At 40.3% G+C, this 26804-nt stretch overlaps 1 protein-coding gene across 6 annotated transcripts; it reads left to right on the forward strand.

The window, feature by feature from the left end:
• The first annotated feature begins 61 nt into the window (after positions 1–61).
• Positions 62–26675, forward strand: arntl2 (aryl hydrocarbon receptor nuclear translocator-like 2). 6 transcript variants are annotated; one of them, XM_049574074.1, is made up of 17 exons: positions 62–464; positions 11335–11464; positions 11567–11614; positions 11781–11822; positions 11987–12144; positions 12762–12841; positions 13252–13344; positions 14054–14171; positions 14255–14404; positions 15631–15874; positions 16046–16152; positions 17040–17190; positions 17296–17366; positions 17485–17596; positions 17729–17819; positions 20380–20479; positions 21600–26675. In XM_049574074.1, exons 1-17 carry the CDS (start codon positions 407–409, stop codon positions 21755–21757), a joined length of 1911 nt encoding a protein of 636 aa, XP_049430031.1. In that variant the 5' UTR covers positions 62–406; the 3' UTR covers positions 21758–26675. The 6 variants fall into 6 exon arrangements, with proteins under 6 accessions (XP_049430031.1, XP_049430033.1, XP_049430030.1 ...); XM_049574076.1 differs by having other exon boundaries at positions 65–464; positions 11338–11464; positions 17482–17596; XM_049574073.1 differs by having other exon boundaries at positions 69–464; positions 17482–17596.
• Positions 26676–26804: the final 129 nt, after the last annotated feature.

Genomic DNA, 26804 nt, shown 5'->3' on the forward strand with positions numbered 1-26804 from the left:
TTCTGTGATTATTATACATATAATCAGAAAATTCTTTACCATCAATTAAAATTTGGGGGATTCTCCAAACAACGGGCCATGCAACACTGCACTTAGCCCTAACCCTTAGACGGATCCTCTGGTTGTAACCGGGGAGCAGAGGAGCAATGAGGCTGCAGCGGTGACTCCGGTGTGCCGGTAGGAGGAGTCTGTGTCCTGTCTTCCGCGTCCCCCGCTCCGGTTCTCTCCTCCGGTCTGACGGCACCATACACAGCCACCCGGTGCACGGTTGTGTGTCCTCTCCCTCTCTGTTGTCTTCATACAGGGATTATAAGGGAGTTGAACAATATTCTGCCGCCGTCCCGGCTCCCCGTCTCATCCATGCATTGGAGTCCTGGGCCCCAGTGCACCGGCTCCGGCTCCAGCCATGTCGGCCATGAATGCAGCGGCTGGCGGCGGTGACAGAGCGGGAGGCGAACCGGCAGGTAATTGAAATACAATTAAAGCTTTTTCGGCAGTTTGAATATTTACGGTGGGTGACCATGTACAGACCTTTAGGTTTACTCACACAACAGAGAAGCGCAGCGGTGTGTTTTTTAGCAACGTCTCACCGGTTGACCGTAACTTTGCGCTATTCCAAAACTAGGTCAGTAGATCAGTAGAGCAAACTCTACGCCATTTATGTAACGCTGCACGACGTTGTTTTTCATATCACTAACGTATTCTGCACGATATGACTAACGTTATACCTCTACCTGTCATCGCCTCTAACGTTAATTAAATGTACGTTGTATGTGAGGTGTTTGCTAGCGTTAACATGATTGACTGAGCCAAGTGTTAGCTTAGCATTGGTAGCAAGGCCTGTTTACCGGAGCAACGGTTTCAAACCGACCGAGTTAAAGGTGGTCTCACAGCCCAGGAGAAGTTGTCACTGTGGATATTTTTGGCTCTCTGATAGTCCAAGCTTTGTGTGTCAAGCTAGCATTGATGTTTGGTGCAGTTTAGGTCGAAAAGATAACTACATGGTCGGTCGACCCAGAGGTCTGATGTTAGCTAGGACGAAGCAGGCACTGCTGTAAGTTAACGTTAGCCGTGTACCATGTTGATGTTCTCCTGACAGTCACTGCAACGATGCATGTCAAAAAATTTACTCTAAGTCAGTGACTAACTTTACTGCACTTGTCGAAATAAACATGAGATGGAAACTGTCAGTGTAGTGTTCCTGGTTAAACATCCATGGTAATCTACTGATGGCCACCCGTTACTATTTGTTTAATACCATTTATTAAAGCGAAGGACGGATCAGGCACAGCCATCACAGGGCTTAAACTGAGCCATACTATGGGCTTTTTGTTTCAAGAGATCAATTAAAATGTTTATATTGAATGTATGTCCTGAAATATCAATCAGCAACCCAGACACACTAGATTTTAGGGACGCATGATAATATCGGCACATCATAAACATCGGCCAATCGGTCTTTGTCAGTCACGTGTCCTAACTGGCAGACACGCCCCCAGGCGCCATTTTGGTTGTACCGCGAATGTAAACACAGAACTGGAGTAGCTGTCTGGGGAAGTCGTAGTTAGTAACGTTAGCAGTTAGTAGTGAGTTTTTAAACTGTTACCCAGTCGCCGAGCTTGAGAAGAATAAGAAGGATGAGAGAATACCGTACAGGGACAAACTTATCAAGGTGGCCAGGGACCGGTATTTGGCTAAATTGTCGACAATCAATAACATAGATCCGTACGACCTCACAGCTAAAGACTGGAGCGCCGACGCTGCATTAGTGCCTCCAACTTCATCGCTGGATATAACAAACTACCTCGTTTACGGTATCAGCGCTTACACATATGAACAGTTCAGAAACTATAAATATCTCGAAGTTCACGGACATTTCACGAATGGCTGGGTGCAGCAACTGTTCACATTTCGACCGCAGGACTGCGACAACACGCTCGTCACTGCAAAGGTAAGCTAACTTGGCTGTAATCAAGTGAAGTTATGGTTGGTGGTTACGGTTAGTTTGCTTGTTTTGTCTGATTTGCTTTACTTATTTTAATTGTGGGCAAGATTCATGTCTATTATTGTGAAAAAATGAACTCATTCACATCACAGGAGCTAGAAAAAAGTGAAAATGATCTAATAATCCTATCCCTTTTTCATACAACATAATTACTCAAGCATCAAGCAGTTATTAATCATCTGGTTTAACAGACATCAGCTTGTCTAACCACAGAAATAAACCTGTCAGCCTGTCATCGGCCTGTAAATCAGAAACTGTAATAATGTAGACAACCTTACAAATTAAGCAAAATATAGGAAATGGTTGAACAAAATGAGAAAAAATCTCACGTTGTGGTCAACTTTTCTGCCATTTCTTTCGTGTGACTTAGTATGACAGCCTTTCACACAACACGAGTGTCCCATTTTATCAAAGATAATGCCACACGCAAAGACGATGTTCGCTGTTGAGTTGTTTACAACGAGTGACCCTCCAAAATCGACCCACAATACACTGCGGTTGTCACAAGCGTTACGTCACCTGACAAAGACCGATATTGGCTTTAAAATGAACTATCAGAATCGACCAGGATGCTTTTTCTTATTTTGCACAATGAATAGATATTACATACATTGAAAAGTATTGTATTTCATGTGTTAGTGGGCCATTACGGTAAGAGTATGCATGCATTACATTATGTTAATTCCACCACAAAAGAGACTTAATCACTAAAATTAGGTGGGGAAATAAGTAGATATATTGATATTGGTGTCAGTTATCGGTCAAATGAGTTATTACGTATCGGCATACCGGAAATCGGCTCCAATATTTTGCATCCCTACTAGATTTGTAAAAGGGGTGCAGCAATATACCAGTATTAAGATCTACTGTGACATATAAGTTGATGGTTATCCTGCCGCGTACATTTGCTGATCTACGATCTACCAAATCTACAAAGAAAAATGTAGCTGGACAGGTAATCCCCTCTTTATTGTAGTTATCTATAAGTGAGACTTCTTACACATACTTCTATTAACAAAATGGTTTCAAGTTTCACTTTTAGTAAGGAAGAATTTGTTGAACCATCAACGATTGTTGTAGTATAAAAATCTCATAACATTACAGCCATAATTAAGAATGAGTAGGGCTGTTTATCCGTAAAAATCTGGTGATACGATACATATCACGATACAGTGGTTACTATTCATTATACTGCAATTTATTGCGATATTGTTGGTAAGACGATACATTTTCATATCTAGGCTAATTTTAGGAAAACTGTCCATGCTAGCCCCTGCCCTTTATAGTCGCGTTTCCATTGCAGTTTTGCGCAAAATAAATGCGATATTTCTAAAGTCAAAGTACAATTGCGACTTGCAGGTGTTTCCATTAAAAGGTGTTTTGCGTATGAGCCGTAATTCTCTTAAAATCTCGTCCCACGAGACTCCACTTTGTTTGCGGAAGTAAGATAGACATTCCAAATCTCTTGCGAGCTGGAACAATCATTTCGGTTGCCACTGCTGCTGTTGCAGTAGTCTACAACCAAAGATGAAGAGAGCGAGTGGTATTCCAAAGTCCTTATGTGTGGCGGCGACCACGGATAAATGATTTCTGGGAGAGGATCGTGAACGAGGAATTCACCAATGTCATGTCCGGTGATGTGTATTTGCGACAAAAGTGTTTCCATTACACTTTTGGGATATATTTCTGTATCGACATGTCTGAAGAACCACCTCATGAGAGTGTAAAAACCTTTTCTCAATATTTGAGAGTTTTTTCGAAATGTAGGTGTTTCTATTACCAGTTTTTATTGCGATATTTAGGTTTTGCGCATTTTTAGGGTTAATGGAAACGCACTTAATGACTCTGCCTGTTTCATAGGCTCTTGTTGTTTAATGTTTATGACATTGACATGTTGTTGGAGTGGAAGATTGAAAAGGCTAAACTTTTAAACATCAAACATTCATTAGAGTGTCTAAAACGTCTTGTAGACAAGCAACAGCCCAGATCTATTTGTGTTGTCTGATGAATCTGGAATCAATACAGGAGGATTTTTTTTTTTTTTTTTTTTTTCTTGGAAGCTTTAGTTCAGCAACTATGCTTGAACTGATTGTGGAGTCGTTGACACATTGTTGTAAGTATTGTGAAGCTACTGGGACATCAGCAAACAGACAAAGAAAACCAGCGAATCCTCACAACTGGAATCAACTGACATTTATTCTCAGAAAAATCATGTAAACGATTAATTACCAAAATATTTCATTCCCAAATCTCTTTAATTGTTTTAGCTCTGGAGGATATTCCATTTAAGTTGGCTTTGAACCCGTTGTTGGTTGTAAAGCATTCTGTTCTGTGAGGAAGCTTGATTTTTAGAGCAGTAAAATGGCCGCCACTTTTGAAAGCCTTAGTCAGTTGGAGAAGATTTTGCAGGGCATGCTCATTGAAACGCCCTGTCAGGATGCCACAGTGAACCTTTTGTCATAGTTATATTGAACTAGTAATCACCTGAGGATCTTATTTTGTGTTTTTATATGAGTAATTTTAAATTAGGGCTGCAACTAAAGATTAATTTTAAAGCAGATTAATCTGTTGATTATTTTCTCAATTAATCAATAGTAATTAAGTCTATAAAATATCAGAATACATTGATTAAAAGCCTGAGATGATGTCCTCATTTGTTTTGTTTTGTCCACAACCCAAAGATACTCAAATTTACTGTCACAGAGGAGTAAAGAAATCAGAAAATATTTCCATATAAGAAGCTGGAATCAGTTTTAAAAATTACTGAAAAGATTCATTAATCAATTCTCAAATTAGTTGGTGATTAATTTGTTTTCGGCACAAATAATTGTATACCATGTTGAAATTAACAACCAGTACTGAAAGGAATATTGGAAGTCGTCTCTCCTCGTTCTCTCTATGCAGATTTTTGTTCAGTAGAACATGTTTTTCTCTGCCTAACAACACACTAAGTGGTTTTGCATCCTGTTAACTGTGTGTTATAATAGCATAAATGATTCATGGGGACGTGAGTGTTATCAAATCAAACTGTTGTGTTGGCCATCAATCAAAGGCTGTGGACTTCTGGGCAGATCCTGTGTGTGTTTTTTGTGTGCGTGTGTGTGTATGATTAACTTAATAAACGATAAGCAGGATGGCACAGGGTAGCTCATGACCTAGTTTCACTGCACAGTTCACTATTGTTGCATAAACATAAATGCCTTGAATAAAATTGGGGCTGCAATGTTCTTGCTAAAATGTGAATCATGATTTTTCCCTCTAAGAATTGAGATACCGATTCTCATGTAATTCTTATGTTTTCAACAAAGACACATATTGCACTCTTTAGAAGCTCAAGTGAAAAAACATGTCTGTGATGCTTGCTGTCTACACAGGGCTTGAAGCAGATGACATTACCATAACACTTATCAAAGTGCTTGACTTACGTATAACATATATCAAAGTGCTGCACTTAAAAGTCTCTTCTAACAAAAAAAACCCTCAAGTCTTTTAGTCTCTTAGTTTATAACATCTAAGTGATTAACTAAAATTCTGCTGACTAAAAAATAGAATAAGGACACATACACACATAAACTGATCACATACACTCGTACACATACACGTAGAATAAGGACGCATACACACATACACTGACCATAATATGACACATCTATCTTGAGTGAAGCGTCTGTAAAACAGTGGATGATTCATTTCCTGTCACAACAAAAGACATAGGTTGTTTTGTTATTAATAGCTTTTATTGTGAAGCAGCCAAAACAGGAAGTACTGGGTTTTCATCTTCAGTGACTTAACGCATATCCTATTCATCTGAAAGTAAACATAACACAGTAAAATACGGCAGATATCTGAAAGCACAAACAGCAACGCAGGAGAGAAACTAAACACCTTTAAAACTCTGGGCTGCTGCACAAACATGAGTTGAGCCGTTGAGTTGAACACTTCATAGCAACTGGGATTCTTCTGCAGCAAATAAGTTAACACATGAATGCAGCATGACATGAATGCATAGGGAAATAGGAACAAGTGAATCAAGTCATTTAGAAATGAGGTCACATGGACATATGAATTGAGATCGTGATGAATTTTTTTGATTAGTCTTGCAGCCCTAAATGTGACATATATAAATTATCGACTGTGTCACTGGCATTGCATTGCAAGGCAAGAGCTTGTGTCCATGTTTACTTCCTGTCAGCGGATGTTATCCACCATGCAAAACATTCCAACAGGATTTACAAAAAGACCCATTTACAGTGTTTATATTGTAAACTTATCGGCCTTTTTCTCGTGATGTTGTGATTGTGTGACAGTCTGAGGAGGGCAGCACAGTTTGTGGGGTACCTTAAGTGCAGCAGGTGCTCATTCATGGATTGAGTGAATGAACAAGTTAACGAACACGTGAGAACAGGAGAGAGGGATTATGGGAGCTGGCAGAGGGATGTCTGTTGCGGCCTGATGTCCAGTCATCTAGTTGCCTTCACTGTAACCCTGTAATCCAACAGATCTTGACAGGGGGAGCTGGATTAAAAATCAGGTTGTTGCTGATCTGTTAATGGCTATTTGGGTCACAGGGTCTGTGGAGCAGAGTTGAAAATAGGTGCCACGCATGTCAGCCGCGTTTGGTCTGTCTTGTGCCGTTCTCTCGAGTTTCTCTCCCACACATACACTGCACATGCTTCTGAGGCCGTGACTTAATCGCAGTCATGGCAGCTCCTCATTTTACCAGAATAGATGGCAGGCTGTTGAGAGACAGCAGAGACGGAGGCAGTAGAGCAGCTGCACTGTCTTGTCTGTAGTCTCTCTGAACCACACCACCACAGCAGCTTGGGCTTTAATAATCTCTGTTAGCACATGCCCGCATCCAGTAAAAAAAAGACACCTGTGGGCGAGCAACACCATTAAGGCATTGACAGCATGCATGTTTCTGTTTGACAACTGATGAGCACTGATGGATTGTTTTTAGCTGGGGTGAGATGTAGGTCTGACAGGATTAGCCGTTTAATCAGTTAGGCTAAGAGTTCTCATTCACAAGCCATGGAGAGTAAAGTGTATACAAGTTTCCATTGCAGCTGAGATGACAGCTGGTGATTTCACTGATTAACCCTCCTTCAGGAAAATCACCTGCTGTAGTCTTCAGATGGAATTATACGTAGTCTCTGACAAGGCTGTCAATCATGTCAGTCATTGCTCGTTAACTGTGGTCAAACTAGTCAGCGCTGATTATATATAAATAAAGATTCTGTTACTGCATTGCGTATATCCTGCTTCAAATGTTTCCAGAAACATATTTTAGTGTACTGTTTGGCTGCAAATTGTGATGTTTTGTTGGAATCAGTCAACCGAAGTACAACTGACCGCCCACCTGCCAGACCAACTTTTTTTGTAACATTAGGGACAAGTTGCACAAAACACCTGAAGTTAAGATTTTCCTGAAAGTCCTTGTTGAGGTTTCCTCAAAATAAAATCGGTTGCACAAAACACCCAGTCTTCTCCTTAAGATTTCCTTAAAATGTTGACTTAAGTATCTATGGTTTTCTCCTTGTCTTGGTCTTATACTTGAGGAATCCTGAGACCATTGCGCAAAAGACCTTAGCAACAAAAGCAAGGGAAAAAAACGACAAAACAAACTGAGTTACCTATAACTCTATCTTAACTGCAACATGACCAAGTTTAATCTTTTCCTCCTCTGACCAATATGGTTTTCTTGTCTTCTTTTGCCATCTTTGCACCATCCAACTATGAGCCACCTTTGTGAGATGATGACAGGCATCAAAAGTTTGAGTTCAAGCAAACAAACAATCTCCATGGAAACTTTTACTGCTGTAAAATCACTTTCAACTCACTACATGAGTTAACGTTTTTCCTTAACTAAGGAAACCTTTTTAAGGGATTCTGTGCAGCTGTGTAAGTCCCTTGATTAAGGAGAAATTGAGCCTTAAGTGTCATACTTAGGGAGAAAATGTAGGTGTTTTGTGCAACTGGCTCCAGTTTCTTAAAGGGATGTTTTGCAAATTTTCAACCAGCTTTGTACCATAACAGTGCAGGTTGTAGCTGTAAATGAACTGTGGTTAACTCCTCTGTTGCTCGAAGTACAGATTGTACTTAATCATTTTTAAATGCCTGCTACCACGCACTAGGGATGTAACGATTACCAGTAAAATGATAAACCGTGGTAAAATTCCCGACGGTTAGTATTATTATTATTTTAATTATCATTAAAACCGTGTTTGATTACCGCACTCACGATGATACTGCTCATTGCCTGGAAAAGCAGCAGCAGCAGTAGTAGTTTGGCCTCTGAAAACATAGCGACAGGCACCGAAGGCACCCGCACAGACAGTGCTCCGGAGATTTTTCGTGCCATGACTTGGCTGACAGACATGACACACTACACAATGGTACTCACCAATTATCCCCAGTCGTCTTTCATGATGTGTGTGATGTCATCGGGTTATTCTTGTCCTATTTTTTATTACTTTTACTATTATTTCAGTCACTTTGTCTGTTCATGTGCCAGTCGAAATGTTGTTGTAGACACCTAAAAAGCTACAGCAGATGGCAGGAGCTACATTTGAAGTACCATACGCAAACATTCAAGTTACTGAATCCTCCACAACACGTTCCTGCAAGTATTTCACAATAAAAGCCTATTTAGAAAATGGAGGGATTCTGTCAGCTGAGGTTATAAGGGGCTTTTAATGATAATAATGATAACCGTGATATGAAATTTACATACCGTTACATCTCTACCACGCACACAAAAACTATAGAAGCAAGAAAATTGACCCTCTAGCTCTCTCAAACTCAGACCAAACTTCAAAGTGTAAAACTAGGCAATGCTGATCAAAGATTAACCCAGACTCTGTTACTGTATTGCCTATTTCTTACCTAAAATGTCTTCAGAAACATATTTAAGTGCACTGTTTGGCTGTAGTATGAGAATTAGTGAACGGGAATGGGACACCATACTGTTTCCTGTATTGTAAGAAACAGGCTGAAAAAACTGAGATCAAATGGTAAAACTAAGCACTGCTGATGAAATATGAACCAAGATTCTGTTACTGCGTTGCCTATTTCTCATCTCAAATGTTTTCAGAAAAATATTTTAGTGTACTGTTTAACTGTAATTCGAGATTGTTACAAGCCGGCTGCTATGTTGTTTACTGTGAAAAAAGTAGACACGCTCACATTACATCACCCACCAGCAGGAGCAAATATTGGTCCAGTGTGGGGCAGTGCATTCTGACAGTTTTAGGCTTTGTACCTCTTGAGCAAAAGCAAATGCCATAGACCTTTTTCTCTGATCATGTAGCTTTAATTTCAAACTTATTTGCATGTTTTTATTGGCTAGTCAACCCACTTTTATGAAAAGGCTGTCTTTCCATCAATAAAAAATACTTCTTTAACAGCTGGAAGAACTTTGGAAGAGCGTGGGTGTTAGATGAGTAGCAGATAAAAAAAAATACAAAGAGACAACACTCAAAGCTTTACCATTTTAAATGCTGACACCATACAGAAGTGGAAATGAGGGTTATTGCTGCAATAACCCTACCTCTATGTACTCAGATGATTACTGCAATAAATGCTGACAGTGATACCAATCCTGGGAGACAGTCATGCACACAGTCCACTGATAATACACTGCCTGGCCAAAAAAAAAGTCACCACCAAAAGAAAAGGTCATACACTCTAATATTTCGTTGGACCGCCTTTAGCTTTGATTATGGCACGCATTCGCTGTGGCATTGTTTCGATAAGCTTCTGCTGCAATGTCACAAGATTTATTTCCATCCAGTGTTGCATTAATTTTTCACCAAGATCTTGCATTGATGATGGTAGAGTCTGACCGCTGCGCAAAGCCTTCTCCAGCACATCCCAAAGATTCTCAATGGGGTTAAGGTCTGGACTCTGTGGTGGCCAATCCATGTGTGAAAATGATGTCTCGTGCTCCCTGAACCAGTCTTTCACAATTTGAGCCCGATGAATCCTGGCATTGTCATCTTGGAATATGCCCGTGCCATCAGGGAAGAAAAAATCCATTGATGGAATAACCTGGTCATTCAGTATATTCAGGCAGTCAGCTGACCTCATTCTTTGAGCACATACTGTTGCTGAACCTAGACCTGACCAACTGCAGCAACCCCAGATCATAACACTGCCCCCACAGGCTTGTACAGTAGGCACTAGGCATGATGGGTGCATCACTTCATCTGCCTCTCTTCTTACCCTGATGCGCCCATCACTCTGGAACAGGGTAAATCTGGACTCATCAGACCACATGACCTTCTTCCATTGCTCCAGAGTTCAATCTTTATGCTCCCTAGCAAATTGAAGCCTTTTTTTCCGGTTAGCCTCACTGATTAGTGGTTTTCTTAAGGCTACACAGCTGTTCAGTCCCAATACCTTGAGTTCCCTTCGCATTGTGCGTGTGGAAATGCTCTTACTTTCACTATTAAACATAGCCCTGAGTTCTACTGTTGTTTTTCTTCGATTTGATCTCACCAAACGTTTAAGTGATCGCCGATCACGATCATTGAGGATTTTTTTCCGGCCACATTTCTTCCTCGAAGACGATGGGTCCCCACTATCCTTCCAGTTTTTAATAATGCGTTGGACAGTTCTTAACCCAATTTTAGTAGTTTCTGCAATCTCCTTAGATGTTTTCTCTGCTTGATGCATGCCAATGATTTGACCCTTTTCAAACAGACTAACATCTTTTCCACGACCACGGGATGTGTCTTTCGACATGTCTGTTTAGGAAATGAGAAGCAACTCATTGCACCAGTTGGGGTCAAATAACTTGTTGCCAGCTGAAAGATAATTGCCTATGCAGTAATTATCCAATAGGAGGCTCGTACCTATTTGCTTAGTTAAATCCAGGTGGCGACTTTTTTTTGGCCAGGCAGTGTAGCATCTTCATTAAACCACTTCTTTAAAATGGAGTGGTAAGGGAGCTGTTGCTATTCATCTGCACTTGTACAGTTGTTTTGTGCATTTAATGGTCATCCTTATGATTTCATATTTCCCTGGTATGAACAGATAGACTCTTCTGACCTCACTTTATTAGCACTGTTCCTGCTATTATGTAGACTGATAAGTGGCCATTTTTAAAAGAGTGGTGTGAAAGATGCAGTTTGTGAGTAACCGCCCAACAAAGCTTTTTGTGAATTCCCTAATTAAACTCTGTGATCATTTTTGGGCAAGACATCTGAGAAATTGCAATCTGACATGAAATGCAGCAGTGCGGGGAAACATATCGATGTGCCTGCAAATGAAATCAAGTCCCCACCCCTTACAACCAGTTACACCTCACTGTGTCTTGTGTGTTTCAGAAGATGTGCTGGTTGAGGAAAACCAAAGCGGTTCTGTGTCTTTGTCTAGCATGATGACCTCCTCCTCAGCTGCTGGCATGTCGTTGAGCTTGGAGATGCCCCGGAAACGCAAGGGCAGCGTGGACAACCAGTAAGTAGTTGATTGCTTTAAAGTGGCTCACAGAAAACCTATAAAATCCAATGACCTAAATTGTTGTGAGTTGCTATTGATAGTCATGCATTTTCTTCCTAGGGACACAAAATCTGGATCCATCCCTGACGTTGATATGGAAGACGATGGGTACTGTGCATTAATTAAGGACTTCAGAGCTGACCTCTTTATTTTGTGCTGTTGTGTATTTGCATATTGCTTGGCATACATGCATACATATGTATTGTTGATCCGTGTTGTATATTGTCACTCTATTTATCTGTCAGTCTCAAGTGTGTGTTTTTCTCCTCTTTAGGTCAGATGGAGATGACCAACATGTCAAAATTAAATGCTTCAGGTAGGTTATATTAGATAATTGTGTAATGTTATCTTAAAATCTCCATTGTTTAAGTCCTCTAAAATTTAGACTGTGCTACGTTCAAGGATGCAGATGATTTGTAAAGTGAAATGAGGAAACCCCGGTGAGTCATCTGAATCATTTCTTATTTAACGTCTCTGCAGGGAACCACACAGCCAAATTGAGAAGAGGAGACGGGACAAAATGAACAATCTCATCGACAAACTATCAGCCATGATCCCTACTTGCAACCCCATGTCCCGTAAACTGGACAAACTCACTGTGCTCAGAATGGCTGTGCAGCACCTCAAATCTCTCAAAGGTACCACTTTATATATAATCCTTAACATTTATACTTCTCCCAGTCAGTAAAAAAGTAAGCTGTGTAGTTAAATTGTTTCCTTTTTTGTCCTCTTTAGTTGTGATTATTGTTGTTATGTCCTACTTTGTTGTGCGTAGCCTACAAACAAAGTTAGTACTGTTAAAAGTCCAGTATGAACAATGTGGATCAAATATTTGTTGCTGTTTTTAGTCAGTAATAATACATTAAATTAATTTGTCTAACTGTAATATATTTATATTTCACATACAATTCCTGTCTGCAAGAATACTCTGTTCTTCACGACACATTGTGGCTCTGTCAAGAACAAACAAGGCGCATTTTTTTGTTAGCTTCTGAAATGTGCGGCAGCAGATCTGCTGAAATTACAAGAATTGTTTAGTGTAGCTGTGATCAGTTCAGGCTGCCGCTTGGCGGAGAAGTGCACCTTATTAAGTGCACTTTTCTAGTTATTGTTTTATTTTCTGTTTACAATGTTTCTGTGATGTAGCTTCCTTTTTAAAAAAGCTATAAAAAGTGAATTACAAAACTAATGTCAGAGTGTTATATAATAATCTCCTATTGGGCTGACTGTGAAGCATTTTTGTCTGTGTTTTAAGGTTCATCAAGTTCTTTTTCTGAAGTCAACTACAAACCGTCGTTCCTTCCCAACGAGGAGCTCAAACACCTTGTCCTCAAGGTAAGGACACAGGTGTTAAAGGCAACTGAAACACCAGTACATTTTTTAGTCATTACAAACTTGAGGTAACTCTATCACCTGTCAATAATTTGAGGATGTTTTAAACACTTTATTCAAAAGCCACCATCAGGCTAAAATCTGATGCTAGTGATAATGCCTCTGCTATACTTTGGGTTCTGTTCATCTGTAACTATCGAGAGAGAGAGATCTTTTCTAATACATGCATTGAATTTTCAGTTGAAATTACTATGTAGACTGTAACGGATGCACCAATGCTTCTGTTGAGTTTAAAAAACTACATTAATGTTAATAGAAAAAATGTATTTAATGTCATCCTTCTTTTGTCTTGACCATGTCATCATGTTGGACCCCCCTATCCCCCCCCCTCCCCACGTTTCTCTGTTGTGCAGGCTGCAGATGGGTTCCTGTTTGTAGTGGGCTGTGATCGTGGGAAAATAGTTTTTGTCTCGGAGTCCGTCACGAAGATATTAAATTATAGTCGGGTAATGCTTTTACATGTGTCACTCTGTCTGCAGCATATTTGTTAATGTGAAACCCCCGGACGCACCAGATGGGTTGTCTTTGTCTTGGCACCAGTGGTAATGGACTAGAACCCACTAGCACGTGTGTGTTGGCCTGTAGCACCGTATTTGGCATTGTGTGCACAGATTTCACAGAAGTACAGTATGCTTTAGAAATATAAAATTGATGTTATTTGCATTGTGACATTTGAAAAAAGCACATTAGCGTGTCTTTAATTTGTGTTGAATATATTAATCCAAAAAATGAAATGTATTATACTTTTTCAGGCACTGTTGCAGATCATGATCAAATTCTAGTGCTGTAATGGCTCAGTTAAATCCTGATAAATCTTTTAGGTGTTGTCAAAAATCAATTTCAATGCAAAATGCTTGTGGGTGTTGGAGCGAAGTTCAGTTAATGGTAAAGAACATTTATATACTGTCCTTTCAGAAACATCTGAGGAATGAGTCGTCGTTTTTTTCTGCTTCGTTCTTACTTAAATCTAAATGTGTTCCAACTTTGCTCCACACAGTGTCTGGTGTGCTCCAGGGGTCCACAGTCCATTTACTTTGTCAATTTATTATTCGTCTGCAGGATTTGCCATAGATGCAGAATGGTTTTGACATTTCTTTTTATCAGAGCGGGAATTGCGTTTAGGTCAGTTTGACGAGCTGTCTGTTCTCCCTACAGGCGGAGCTGATTGGACAGAGCCTGTTTGATTACATACACCCAAAGGACATGGGAAAAGTGAAGGAGCAGCTGTCAGCTTCTGAATTATACCCTCGTGAACGACTAATAGATGCTAAAAGTAAAGCAATTATTTGTGTCTTGCTGTGTGAGCGAGTGTGTGAGAAAGAGAGAGCATATTTAACGCTCCCTTCATGTCTCCAGCCGGTCTGCAGGTCCAGGCTGACCTCCCAGTCGGTGCATCACGGCTGTGTTCAGGCGCACGCCGCTCATTCTTCTGCCGCATGAAGTACAACAAAATCTCTGTCAAGGTGGAGGAGAAGGAATTCCAAGCAGGCACCTCCAAAAAGAAAGGTGGGGAAATTATCCAGTGGATTATTCAACAGATCAATTTTGTACATTCAGGCTTCAAATTTATTTGGTTTCATGTATAAATGCTAATATAATATTCACGCTTCCATTCACATGAAGTATTAGTGTAAAGCAGAGGTTTTCAAACTGTGAGGCAGAGTTGGGGAGTCCATTGCAGATCACAACTTAACAGGATTTGCATTAATGTCCATTAATCCACTTCGAAATCATAGAAAAAATATGCTCCTTAAGACTCCAGCACTTGCGCAGGAATCTTCTCATTATTAACTTTCATCGGTATCAAAGTAAATCAGTGATAGTTGTCTGTACATCAGTGGGTGCACTGCAAAAAGGAACTGCTATTAGCTTTTAATTTGCCAAAATGTAAACAAGTATGGGCTAAAAAATGGGGAACAAGTTGTCGCTCACTGCACGAAGTAACTCCCTGAATCCATGGCAACATTATACTTCCTGGTTTCATCTCCTAAAGAATTATGGGAATTGTGGTTCCAACGTCTGGAGTATGATTATCCCCCATATAGAAGTAAGACAAAGACATAACATACATGACAATCTCAGAATGTCCCATTGGTCCTGATTTTGTCTGAAGTTGGGCCCACAGTGTCAGACTATAAAACCCTCTGGTGTGAATGAATGTATTTATTTTCTTTTTTGTTTTATGTGTGTGTGTATATTGTGTACATTAAACAACACACTTAAGGCTGCCACCTATGCGAACTGAGACTCAAGTCCCTATGACAAACTGATCTTGTTACAATGCATGCTAATGTTGTTATGGTTGAAGCATTTATGTTTTCAAAGACATGGATATAAACCGCAAGTGCAACTTGACTGGTTCGTAGAGGCACACGTGAGGAGGTGCCTCCAATTTACCCTTAGTGCTTGGAAGAGCTGCCAAAAATATTAAAATGATTTCAGTGGCCAGCTAGGCTAGCTGACTGGCCCGTTAACGTTAACCAACTTAAGGGTGAAAAAAAGCCTTTTTATCACTAAGGTTGGAGGTAAAGGTAATATAATTGTAGAGCTGACAGGAAGTAAGCAGACGTGAAGTTCATAAATTGGACATACGTCACACTGCATTGTGCAAGTAGAGAGTTGTCTGTATGTAATAAATGTGTACCAGACATGTAACTTTGCTTATCTAAATTTTCTGGTTAAATAAAGATTAAAAAAACATGTCATGATTTGTTCTCTGCATCTGCTTACAGAGTCGCAGAAGTACTGCACCGTCCACTGTACAGGCTACATGCGCAGCTGGCCTACCAGTCAGCTGGGAGCAGATGGGGAGGGCGAGGCAGACAAGCAGGATAGCTCTCACTTCAGCTGCCTGGTGGCGGTAGGACGCGTCCACTCCCACTCATCTCCCCAGATAAATGGAGAGGTCCGAGTTAAACCCACAGAGTTCATCACACGCTATGCCATGGATGGAAAATTCACCTTTGTCGATCAAAGGTAGAACTGGATTTGACTAAGGGGGTGGTAGGGCGTTGGAGTTTCTATTGATCAACACAAAAGACATATACAGTATTCTAAATAATACAGTAGTCATTTAAAAGTAATTTGCACTAACATGATACACTTGTGAGCTCTTTTAACACTTTGCTTCATCCTTTCCTCCCACAGAGCAACAACCATTCTTGGTTATCTTCCCCAAGAATTGCTGGGTACGTCATGCTATGAGTACTTCCATCAAGATGACTTACCACATTTAGCAGACAGACATCGAAAAGGTAAATAGAGTATTTTGGTGACCTCACACTGGTTCTTCTAATTGTCTTGGATCCTTCATTAATCACGTAGGCCTATTTAGATCCAATTTTTGCTTACAGTAGCGTTGCAGTGCTAAAGCACAGGTAAATCACTGGGTTGCCCATATTTTACATCCACTGGTCCTGTGCTTAAAGGCGTAGAATGGGGTAGGGCGATGGGGACATGTCCCTACAAATATCCAGTGACACTGTTGTCTGTCCGTGTCTGGTCAATGTATTTAGTATATAAACAGTCAACAGGTCTCGTTCTATACTATGAGTCCTGCCTCCCTAACCCAGTATCGCTAATTAGATTGGCCTCACCGTTGTCAATATGTGAGAGGCTGTAGCTACATCTCACCTTGTCAACAAGATGTGCAATCTCTTGACGGGTAGTTGTCTTTGTGTGCTGCCCACTGAAAAGCTGAGGACAGCGGCTGTGAGCTGCACTTTATCGGAGATGAAGTAAATATTTGTGTCACACAATGGTGAGATTTATGTCTGACTGACTTGTTTTCAGTTTGTCTCAGATTTTCACCTCTGCTCTGACGAAGAGCAGCACATAGCCTCTTGAACTCAGCCTCATTTGGATACCAGAGTCCCTCACGGGGTTCTGTCTGTCCAATGATTTGAAGAACATAATGCACAGCAGACTATAGGAAATACTATGACTTTGTTATTATTAAATCATGAGTTTATTATTCTAATATTACTACTTATTATTCCTTATTAATTTAATTAATTAAAGACATTTCCACCACACGTTGATGCATAAATAAATCACCAGAGTGCTCGCGGCTTTAAGCAGATCATGCTTCATTTTCCACTCTTTAGTCCTCTAACTTGTCCTCTCTTTTGTTCTTCCACAGTGCTGCGGAGTAAAGACAAAATAGAGACAAACTGCTATAAGTTCAAGACAAAATACGGCTCTTTCGTCACTCTGCAAAGTCAGTGGTTTAGTTTTGTAAATCCCTGGACCAAAGAAGTAGAATACATAGTGTCAACTAACACAGTTATATCGTGAGTATATGCTTCAGTTCCTTTGTGTATTACTGAGATATCTTTGAGATAGATGCGCAGTATATTAACAAGAACTTCACCTTTTTTCACTCTCCCCACGACAAGGTATGATAACAGTCGAACCAGTCGGTCGGGAAACAAGTCTGAACAGTCGAGAAATTCCAAGACTTCTGAAGGTCAGTTAAATGAAGACGTCTCGGATGCCTTGTGATGCTTGAAAATACAGATTGTGTAGCCTCAGCACACTGTCAAGCACATGTTGTCTTTTCCTTTCTCTCGTTTTTCTGCTAGAAGATGGCAAGAAGTCCCTTCCAGTCATACCAGGTATCTCCACTTCACCTGGAGCTATGATTTATGCTGGAAGCATAGGGACCCAGATCGCCAATGAGCTGCTGGATTTCAACAGGTGTGGCCTCACAGCAGAGCAAGTCCTTTTTACTGTTTTAACTTATTTATTTATTTATATTTTTGTAATTGCAATTGCTGTGCTCATCAGTTGTTGTAAGAGTTAAGTTGATTTGTGTATGTGTTGTTTCAGGATGAACTCGTCACCCTCCAGTGGCAGCGTCAGCCCGTTCAGTGGACCCCAGGATAAGTGTCCACAAACTCACAATCAACTCAGCAACAATGTAAGTCAATGTGCATGTGTATGTTTCGTCACTGGTGCATCTGCCTCAGGGTGGGGAAGCCCACAGCCCCCCAAAATTGCGTCCCCATTCACCAAACTGCATGAGTCCTTTCAGACTAGTCCAGTCTAAATTGGCTGAGTGTAATTAATGAAAAACCTGTCCATAGTTTAATGAATCATGTATGTTTACACGTCTGTAGCGTCCATTGGGACATAGGCCTACATTACAGTAAATGTTTTTGCAGTGCTACTTGGTGGGAATCCTCACATGAAGATCAGTCAAACAACTTGCTACTGTAAATTTAAATAACACCAAATATGTTTTCAACATAATATGAACATTATTTTTTGTCCCAATGTTTGGGCGCATGCAGTCAATACCTGACACTACCTGAATAGGGTGTAAGTTTTAGCAGTAAAATGATATTTAGGTTTGCAATAGAAATGAGTAATTTGCATTAGAGGCCAAACATTTGATATGAAATGCAGTCTTGAAAATTTTACCATCTTCATTGATGTTTACAACTGTTCATGCACCAAGCTAATGATTGGGACTGCAGTCTGTGGTTGTTTTATGCTTCCGCACCGGAAACAGCTGAGGCCAGAGACATTGGCCCTCATCAACATAACGAACGTAGGACAGAAAACTGGGTGTACAGTGATTTCCCAGCAAAGCTTGGCATTAATCAATATGGACATGAGAGAATTCTACGATCAATCACGTCAGGTCTCAGCTCGTGTACCCAGTTTTGAGTCAGCATGGTTTTGCAGTGCAGCATAATAAATCTGGCTAAGTTGGAGAATTGTTATGAGACCATGCTCTGACTGGTGTCTGAGTATTTGCAGCCACATATTAATCACTTAAAAAGGTTTAGCTGCCATGTGGACGCAGGCTCTGTATCACTGCTCACAGTTGCTTGGCTCTGTGGGACTGGCTCCAGGCTGATTGAAGGCTGATCACTGCTTCTGCCCAGCTTTAAAAAATATATATATTTATATATGAATAAATTGTTGTATTAAACACTGACAAATCCAAAGCATGTTTAGTTCATTTATCAATAAAACAGCATTAAAAAGAAATGAAAATACCCTGCAACAGTATAATTGTTTAAGTACTAGTAGCCTAGGTCATTAAATTTTTACCATTGTCTGGCTGGGACACAGGTGGTGCATCTGTGTCTCTTCCACCACCTGTTAATTCCTGAAATAGAAGCAGACCTGATACGTGTAGCCACACTCTCCTCGTTCTGTGTCAGTTATAAGCTTTTATATGAGTATTATAACAATATCAATACCATATAATATATGGGCTAATATTATTAATGTATGTAGGCTGTAGTTCAGTAGGCTACATAACATAAATGTAAAAATAAAATATTCCAACCTCAGCTGGAGTTCGGTTGTCCACTGCAACGCTGTTGACCACAGCACAGTTTTCTTCCTTTACTTACTGCGTTTTGTGACTCCCTTTAATGCCACTTTTCAGGCTGCCAAATAGAACCAGTTGGTTAAAATGGACCTGGGACGTCAGTGTTTCCATTTCTAGCTCAGAGAAGTTTCTCTTCTCGACCGTATTACACCTCTCCATGTCATAAACTCTCAGAAAGAGGCTTCTAAACCGAGAATATATTGGAGCGTGATATGTAGCTGCCACATTTATTAACACCTGCTCATTCCTTTGCTGTGATCGGCGAGATAAAAACGTTTCTTGAATCACACATGAACCCTATTGCAAAATGATTTATGCGCTCAGGTCTGTGCTGGTTTGTATGTTAGATTGACAAATGAGGGCCATTATGATTTGAGGTTGTCCTACGTCCCATTCTCATGAGCATGGTTTTTCAAGAATGCCTTGAGGTAATTTTTTCAAATTGTCTACTTGGATTCAATGATGAACTGATTAGATCTTAGTGGTCAGAGGTCACTATGACCTCTCAAAACATGTTTTTGGCCATAACTCAAGAATTCATACACTAATAACGATAACATTTCACCCAAATGTCTAAAAGGTCAAAGTGATGGCATTTGTATCAAAAAGGTAAAAGGTCTGTGACATCATAATTCTTTCTGGCCTTTATTTGATGTGATCATATCTCAGGAACAGAAGGGGAGCTATTTTGTCAGATTCCGAATTGGTGACACTGATCTTTGGTGCCCACCTTAAAACTGTGCTGATTGTATAGATCCTCTGTGATGCTGGGTTGAAGATGTGCGTGAAGCATCGATATAGTTTAGAATTTGTAGCTTCTTTGCAGCAACTTCTGTATTTGTAATTCTGGTTAGTTTGATGTTTCAAACTGGCAGTTTGAACAAAGAAGCTCAGCCTGGCTTTTCATATTTTGCCGCCTCCTTTGTTGAAGCATCTCCCAGTAATGGAAAGAAGAAGATTTTCTTAGAAGTAGAATAACCATAATGCTGTATGTCCTGGGAAATTATGGTGAATTTCCTCTGGCAGGTTGAAAGACATAATTTAGACCGCACAGATTTGATTCTCCTCTTTTTTCCCCCCTCATGTCTAACTGACTGTTAGAGCTGTAATTTGCTTCTCTTTTGGTCTCTAGGTGCCAAATGGAGAGGCAACAGACATGGAGATCCCAGCAAAGTCCAGCTCAGAGGATGAGCCCCAAGGAGCTGCATTCTCAGGAGGAGACACACTCATGGGTACTCTATCTGATTCTGTTAAAAGCTTTTGTAGGAATTTTATGTCGTATTTCAAACTGGTTTGATATTAAGCCAAACAGTGGAGTGAACCTGTATTCAGAATTTTACCAGATGTTGCACTGCCAGACACTTAGCAGCTGCTCCCGAGCTGAACATAATGATGCCGTGTCTGAACAGAAAATGACCATCTGATTTTCATGTTGCATCACGCAACATCTGAGCTCTCTGCCCACACTAAATCTATTAAATACGCACTTTTAATATGTCATGTAAACCATATAAATATAAGCCATGTGCTCGAGATCAAACTTGAGACATTACCACTGAAAGGATGGGTGAGTGGCCCACTTGCTCTCTCTCTACGTTTGTACTTTTTAAATAGAAAACACATTTTATATTATGATATTTACAGGAAGTGACATACAATATACCTGACAGCAAGTAGCGTAGCTTGTTATTAGCAAAACTTTAGCTCCCTGACGATCTCCCTTTAGCCAGCTGCCATCGTATTTTGGGTTTTGTAGTGAAATAAGGAGGTACTGTGTAGATAATTTCTCAGTTAAGTTTAATATATTATCCATTCGTCGTCCACGGCGGCTCCTCCTATGCGAGTGAAAGGGATAAATAGAAACAGGGCTGAAATCTGTGTGACGTGTTGTCACTGCTAGTTAGGACACCTCTTTCTTTGGCTTCGAATCTGAAATGTTGTCATATTGGGGCAGTTGTAGTTTTTCTGAGAGACTCACTCTGTCATGTCTCCTCTCATCATCAACAAAACCGCGTAACTTTCTGGCGAACAAAAACAGCATGCGCAGCTTGTCCCCCCTCCCACCTCTACTGAATTTGATCTCCTTCATGTTGCCAGTGCTCCACTTGGCAGTAAATTACAAATGGTCACTAGGGGCTCCGTTGGTCTGTTTATAAACATAAAATTATATTTATCTCGGTGTCATATTGTTTATTACTAATGCAATACGAGTTGGATTTAGCAAGCTCATACACTGAACTGGACCAGCAAAACCAGAAGCCAACCCAACTCTAGTATATAGGACCATATTTAATCCTCCCTTCATAAATCCAATACCTAATCTTTTTTTTCTTTTACCCCGTCTCTCCTTAGGGGAGAATTCCCAGCTGGATCTGGACAGCGTGGTTGGACCGGGCCTTAGTAGTCTTAGCAATGACGAAGCAGCCATGGCAGTGATCATGAGCCTCCTGGAGACAGACACAAACTTGGGCGAGGCTGTGGACTTTGAAGAGATACACTGGTCTTTATAAAACCTGCTCTTAAAGTGTGGTGCTGTAGCACACTAAAAAACACTCGGACCATCATTTTTGTGATGAGAACTGCTTGAATGCTCACTCACTAAGAAACAGCATTCCTTTTTGTCAAAGGACTTTTTATTTATTAGTTACTGTTTTTTCCACATAAGCTGTGTAGTCTTCGTGTGGCTGCTCTAACAGGGAGCTGGATCGATGACAATAAGGGACATCTGCTTTCCCTCTTCAGAAGGAGGATGTGCCTCTAAAGCCTTACAGCGGTCTGCCTGCCCTGAAACGCTTTCCTCAAATCTACTGTCATCCTCTGTTTACCTGCAGAGGCCTCACAAGGTCGAAGAACCCATGAACACAATGTCAGTGACATGATGTATGATCATGACGGCTCGGGATTCTCTCCTCCACCTACATTTGAACAAAGGTTGGGAGTGACGATGCAAAAAAAGAAAAAAATTGCACTGAACCGATTTCATGTTTTTTTTAAAGGTTGTAATTTGATTAGGTACTGTATGTTTAATTAAAATACAAGGAAAACACCTTGACAACCTGGCCCATCTCTGTGACCCCCTCAGGATCCAAGCCGTAGGTAGCCGGCGTACCACGGCAGACCACACTTCCAAAACCTCTAACTTTGAGAGTCACCTCGTGGTGTGCCGCTCAGAGATTTTCTCTTGTCAGTATCTGAACATTTTCCATGGAAACAGCCCAGCAACCTCCTCTCTTGTACTCTGACTTTAACATTCTGTATATGTGTGGATTTGGTATGATTGCATACACCATGTCTTCAAGCCATATCTGTCTTAAAGGGATAGGTTGTGTAGGAAGAATATTTTCATTTTTTAAGTATGTACACTTCTACAGTAATTTAGATCCCGAACTCGGCTGCCCTGGATTTAATTTGCCCTAGCTCTAAACTTTGAAATGTCCAGTGTGTACGATTTAGGGGGATGAATTGGCAGAAATGGAATATAATGTAATAAGTATGTTTTCTTTAACGTATAATAACCTGAAAATAAGAAACATGTTTTGTTACCTTAGTCTGAACCATTTATATCTACATTGGGAGCAGGTACTCATCCATGGAGTCCTCCATGTTGCACCACCATGTTTCTACAGTGGCCCAGAATGGACAAACCAAACACTGGCTACGGATCTATTCCAGGGCTTCGCATTTTGTCCTTAGCCCCTGGAGCTAGCAGGCAATCTGTGACAAGAGCGTTGGAAAACACTGAATTTTTTTAATGTGAAACTGCTTTATTACATCTTTTTAATGGTTTAAATCACCTGGTCTGTTTGTTTTGGAGGTATGGAGATATCTGTGATAATTTGGCTTATGGTAGCAACCTCCTGAACGTGCTGGGCTAGCCGCACTTCTGCAATGTGCTGAACATCATAGGAGAAACATTGATTTTTATGGTGAAATTGCGCTATTCCGTGTTTATACCTGTTTAAATCACCTGGGGTCTCATTATAAAACATCGCATAGGATCCATACTAAAAATGTACATACGGACAAAACCCAACAATTTCTAAAATCTGGCTTCCGCCTCACCATCTGCGTCACCAACTTCCCCTTTCAGAATTGTTCGTTAAGTGTCTCCCATCAAGTCTGTTTTTATAGATCACAACTTTTGCGTGGGAAGTTGAGTACTAGGGATGGGCAACACAAGCAAAAACACTATTCGAAAATCGTGCCAAGTATTGGTCAATTTTTCAAATAATCCATCCCTATTGAGTACGCCTCTTTCAGGCTTTGTTTTGTGCGTACACAGTGTTTAATAATGAGACCCCTGGTCCATTTATTTAAGAGATGAAGAAACAACTGCGAAATAATTCCACTCATGGTAAAAACCTCCTGAACAATGGACGCTAAAGGAATTCTAACCAGAAGTTTCAGCTGGTTGCAATCTGCAATTCTCACCGCTAGATGCCACTAAATCCCTCTAAATCTGACACACTGCTCCTTTAACATTTCTCGGCAGAAATGATCCACCTTCATAAAAGTGTTGGAGAGCAGCCAGTTCTGACGGTTGACCATTCACGAGCTGCTATGGATTTATGAGCACTGCAGTACTACTAAATAAAACGCCACTTTAGACGTGCTGGAATGAAAGTGTAGAAGCAATGCCTGAGCAGCAAACCCATTTCACTTCTGTAACATTTTATTATTACGTTCTGGAGGTTGATCTCTGAGTCTGATGGTAGAGGTTATAACTCAGGGAGTGATGGAAACAGAGCCACCCCGTTAAAACAGAGAATGACAGTTCTTAGTAACTGCCGCAGTATTTTTGCCCTCTAGTTTAAAGTTTTACGTACTTCCCTATATACTGTTCATTAATACAGAGTCTGTACCTGTCCACCTGTGAGTCTGTGTTCTTACACATGTTGTCAGCTTAATAATCTTGCAGGCAAACCATAGCTTTAGCTGTTTGTTTTTTTTTTCTCATGAATTATCGTGCACTGATGGTCTTTCAGAAGACATGTTTAATGTGCTTGTCAGAGGCACACTGTCTTCATGCATACATTTATTAAGGGATTACACTAAGCAGAGCAATCATTCCATACATTCTAAATTTGAAGGTATATTCCTTTCTCCCTCCGTGTAAGTTTCACTCCCATATCATGCATGAAGGTATAAGACTGTGCTGCTGACTAGAAAAAAAGCGTTTGGTGAGAACTTGAATGAGTTGCTGACTTTTATGGATCCATTTTGTCTTACCTCATGTAGAGTTTTGTTTGGTCCATGCTTACAATTGCACATCTTACATTTTTACAACTACAGCCATGTGATGATTCATATGTTAGTGATCCACTGCTGGGAGTCATGACGCAGCCATACAGCCTGTGTGTTGATGTAAGGTAGAAATGCCCAAGTCTGTCAAATTATTGTCATAGTGATATTTAGAGAAATACTTCACCCTCAAAATGACCATTTCTCCACAATTAGTCATGCTGTGTTACTGTAAATTCATGGAGAAAACTTCATGCATGCCTCCACGGAAAACGGCAAACATATTGACTTATTAATTGATTGGAGACTGTGTTTAACAACAGCAAAACTGTATCATCTGTCAACTACAACTCTCACAACACTTGAGCAGCATAATCCAAGATTTATTTATCAAGTCGTATGCTCAGTACTTCCCAAACACATGCATATTTGCTAAAAATGTTGCGATATAAAACTGAACTGAAAGTGAAACTCTACACTTACTTCAAATCCAAACTCTAATACTAAGGTTATTTCACAGAAATGCATGTGTTCGTGAAGTATTGAGCATGCAACTGGATAAATAAGACTTGGATCGTACTGCATGAGTTGTGTGAGATTTTGTAAACCAATGTTTTGATATAGTTTTGTTGTTGTTTAAGTGGTCCCCAATCAATCAATAAATCAGCGTGTTCACCGTTTTTTGTGGAGGCATGCGAGAAAAACAAAGTTTTTTTCATGAACTCAAGGTGACACAGCATGACCTATTGATATACAGTAGAGTATTTCATTCTAAAAAATGGAAGTAGAAGCCATGCTGATGCCAAATAGTTTAAGATAGCTGTTGTATTTGCTTGTCTAAAAAGTGTCAGTACTTTGGTACACTTCCCCTGTTATGAAAAGAAAATCAAAACCTAAAATCCAGTAATACTGTTATAAATTGCACATTAATTTTGGGCTTTTTTGATACCCTTTTTTACTGTATGTTACATTTATCACATCACATTTCTCTTACCTGAATAATTTTGATTGTTGTCTCACAGGGAGAGCAATGAAAAGAGCAACATCAGTATATGTTCTTAATGTTCTGTTAGATTGTGTATCTTTATCTCACCCTCTGTCATTAGAACCTGAACCAGTGAGTCAAACATTAAGTGGTTGCATTGCTGCCCAAATCTACAATACATGGAGCTGTGTAGCTCTTATGACCTGCCCTCGTTCATACTGGCGTCTCGGGCCACAGTTTATAGTCATCTCATGAGGACTGTTAAGGATTCTTCTCTTGAAAAGGGTTGTTGTGAAGCAAATACTGTCTTTTCTCTCTAATGCTTGAATTACGAGGAGCCAGTGGACGGAGCAGCTGAATCACAAGGACCCTCTTTCCCGTGTCCGAAGTGCCTTTGGACATGTCTGCTCGGACACTCAGTAAAACCTGTGTTGCTCATGGAGACTGCCTCTCCCACCTGGCATCCTCCGCAGACTGAAAGGAGGGCTAAGATGTATCATTGGATTAACTTGACGCATACTGTGCACATCATGAATGAAGCTTGTTGACAGATAAAACAGGAGTTGTACATGCTGGCTTCGTCGTTCCTTCAAAACTTACTACCTAACCAAACAAGCGGAGCTATGGAGTGGTGCCATAGACACAGGCTGATCTTTCTGAAAGGCAACTAGTCCATTTTATGATGTTTTTGTTCCCATTCTTGTTCAGTCATCAGTGTAGTAGCTGTAATTTCCCCAGTAAGCTAAAACATGCTCCCACTTTGGCTCATTTGAAGGGGAATGGTCCTTGCCTCGGTTTCCATTTGAAATAAAACAGTAGATTTTTGTAAAATAGGAACATTAAGTTTTGATTTGATGCCCTGCTTTGTGTCCAGTTGCATGTTGCTTTTTTAAAATAGTTTTTCTGTAGTTTTTTTTAAAGTTGTTGCATCAGAGTTTGAGAAGTTAAGACAGATTGGTGACTCAGCCAAGTGTTGCTGCACAGGAGGAATGACATTAACCGTCGGGGTTATATTGGGCTGTTGGGAGCTTGTTACTGCCTCCATTGTACCACTTCCTGCCACTCTATATTTTCATTCTTGTTTGATTTTTGGTTCCCAGTGGAAGCACTTATCGTTTTTGTCTATTGCTGCTACTATCAACATGTCTGGGCTGTCTTCCCAGGTTGTCAGGTTGTTAATAAATAGTTTATTAAACCCTCAACAGGAACTTTGGGGCATGTTTTCAGATGTCTATATTTGGATTGAAGAGACAGTAAGCAAACACTGAATTCAAAATGTTTCACCAGTTTTCTGTCTTAAGTGCGGCAGGTTGAGACGCAGCAGCCTGGTG

Source organism: Epinephelus fuscoguttatus, linkage group LG4 (genome assembly GCF_011397635.1).
Source record: "Epinephelus fuscoguttatus linkage group LG4, E.fuscoguttatus.final_Chr_v1".
Taxonomy (NCBI): Eukaryota; Metazoa; Chordata; class Actinopteri; order Perciformes; family Serranidae; genus Epinephelus; species Epinephelus fuscoguttatus.

Excerpts from the sequence above, each read along its gene's own strand:
- arntl2 (XM_049574073.1), top strand. The coding sequence starts at position 407 with ATGTCGGCCATGAATGCAGCGGCTGGCGGCGGTGACAGAGCGGGAGGC. Across the intron at positions 11,823-11,986 it reads GTCAAAATTAAATGCTTCAG|GGAACCACACAGCCAAATTG; the intron begins GTAGGTTATATT and ends ACGTCTCTGCAG. Across the intron at positions 14,405-15,630 it reads AGGCACCTCCAAAAAGAAAG|AGTCGCAGAAGTACTGCACC; the intron begins GTGGGGAAATTA and ends ATCTGCTTACAG.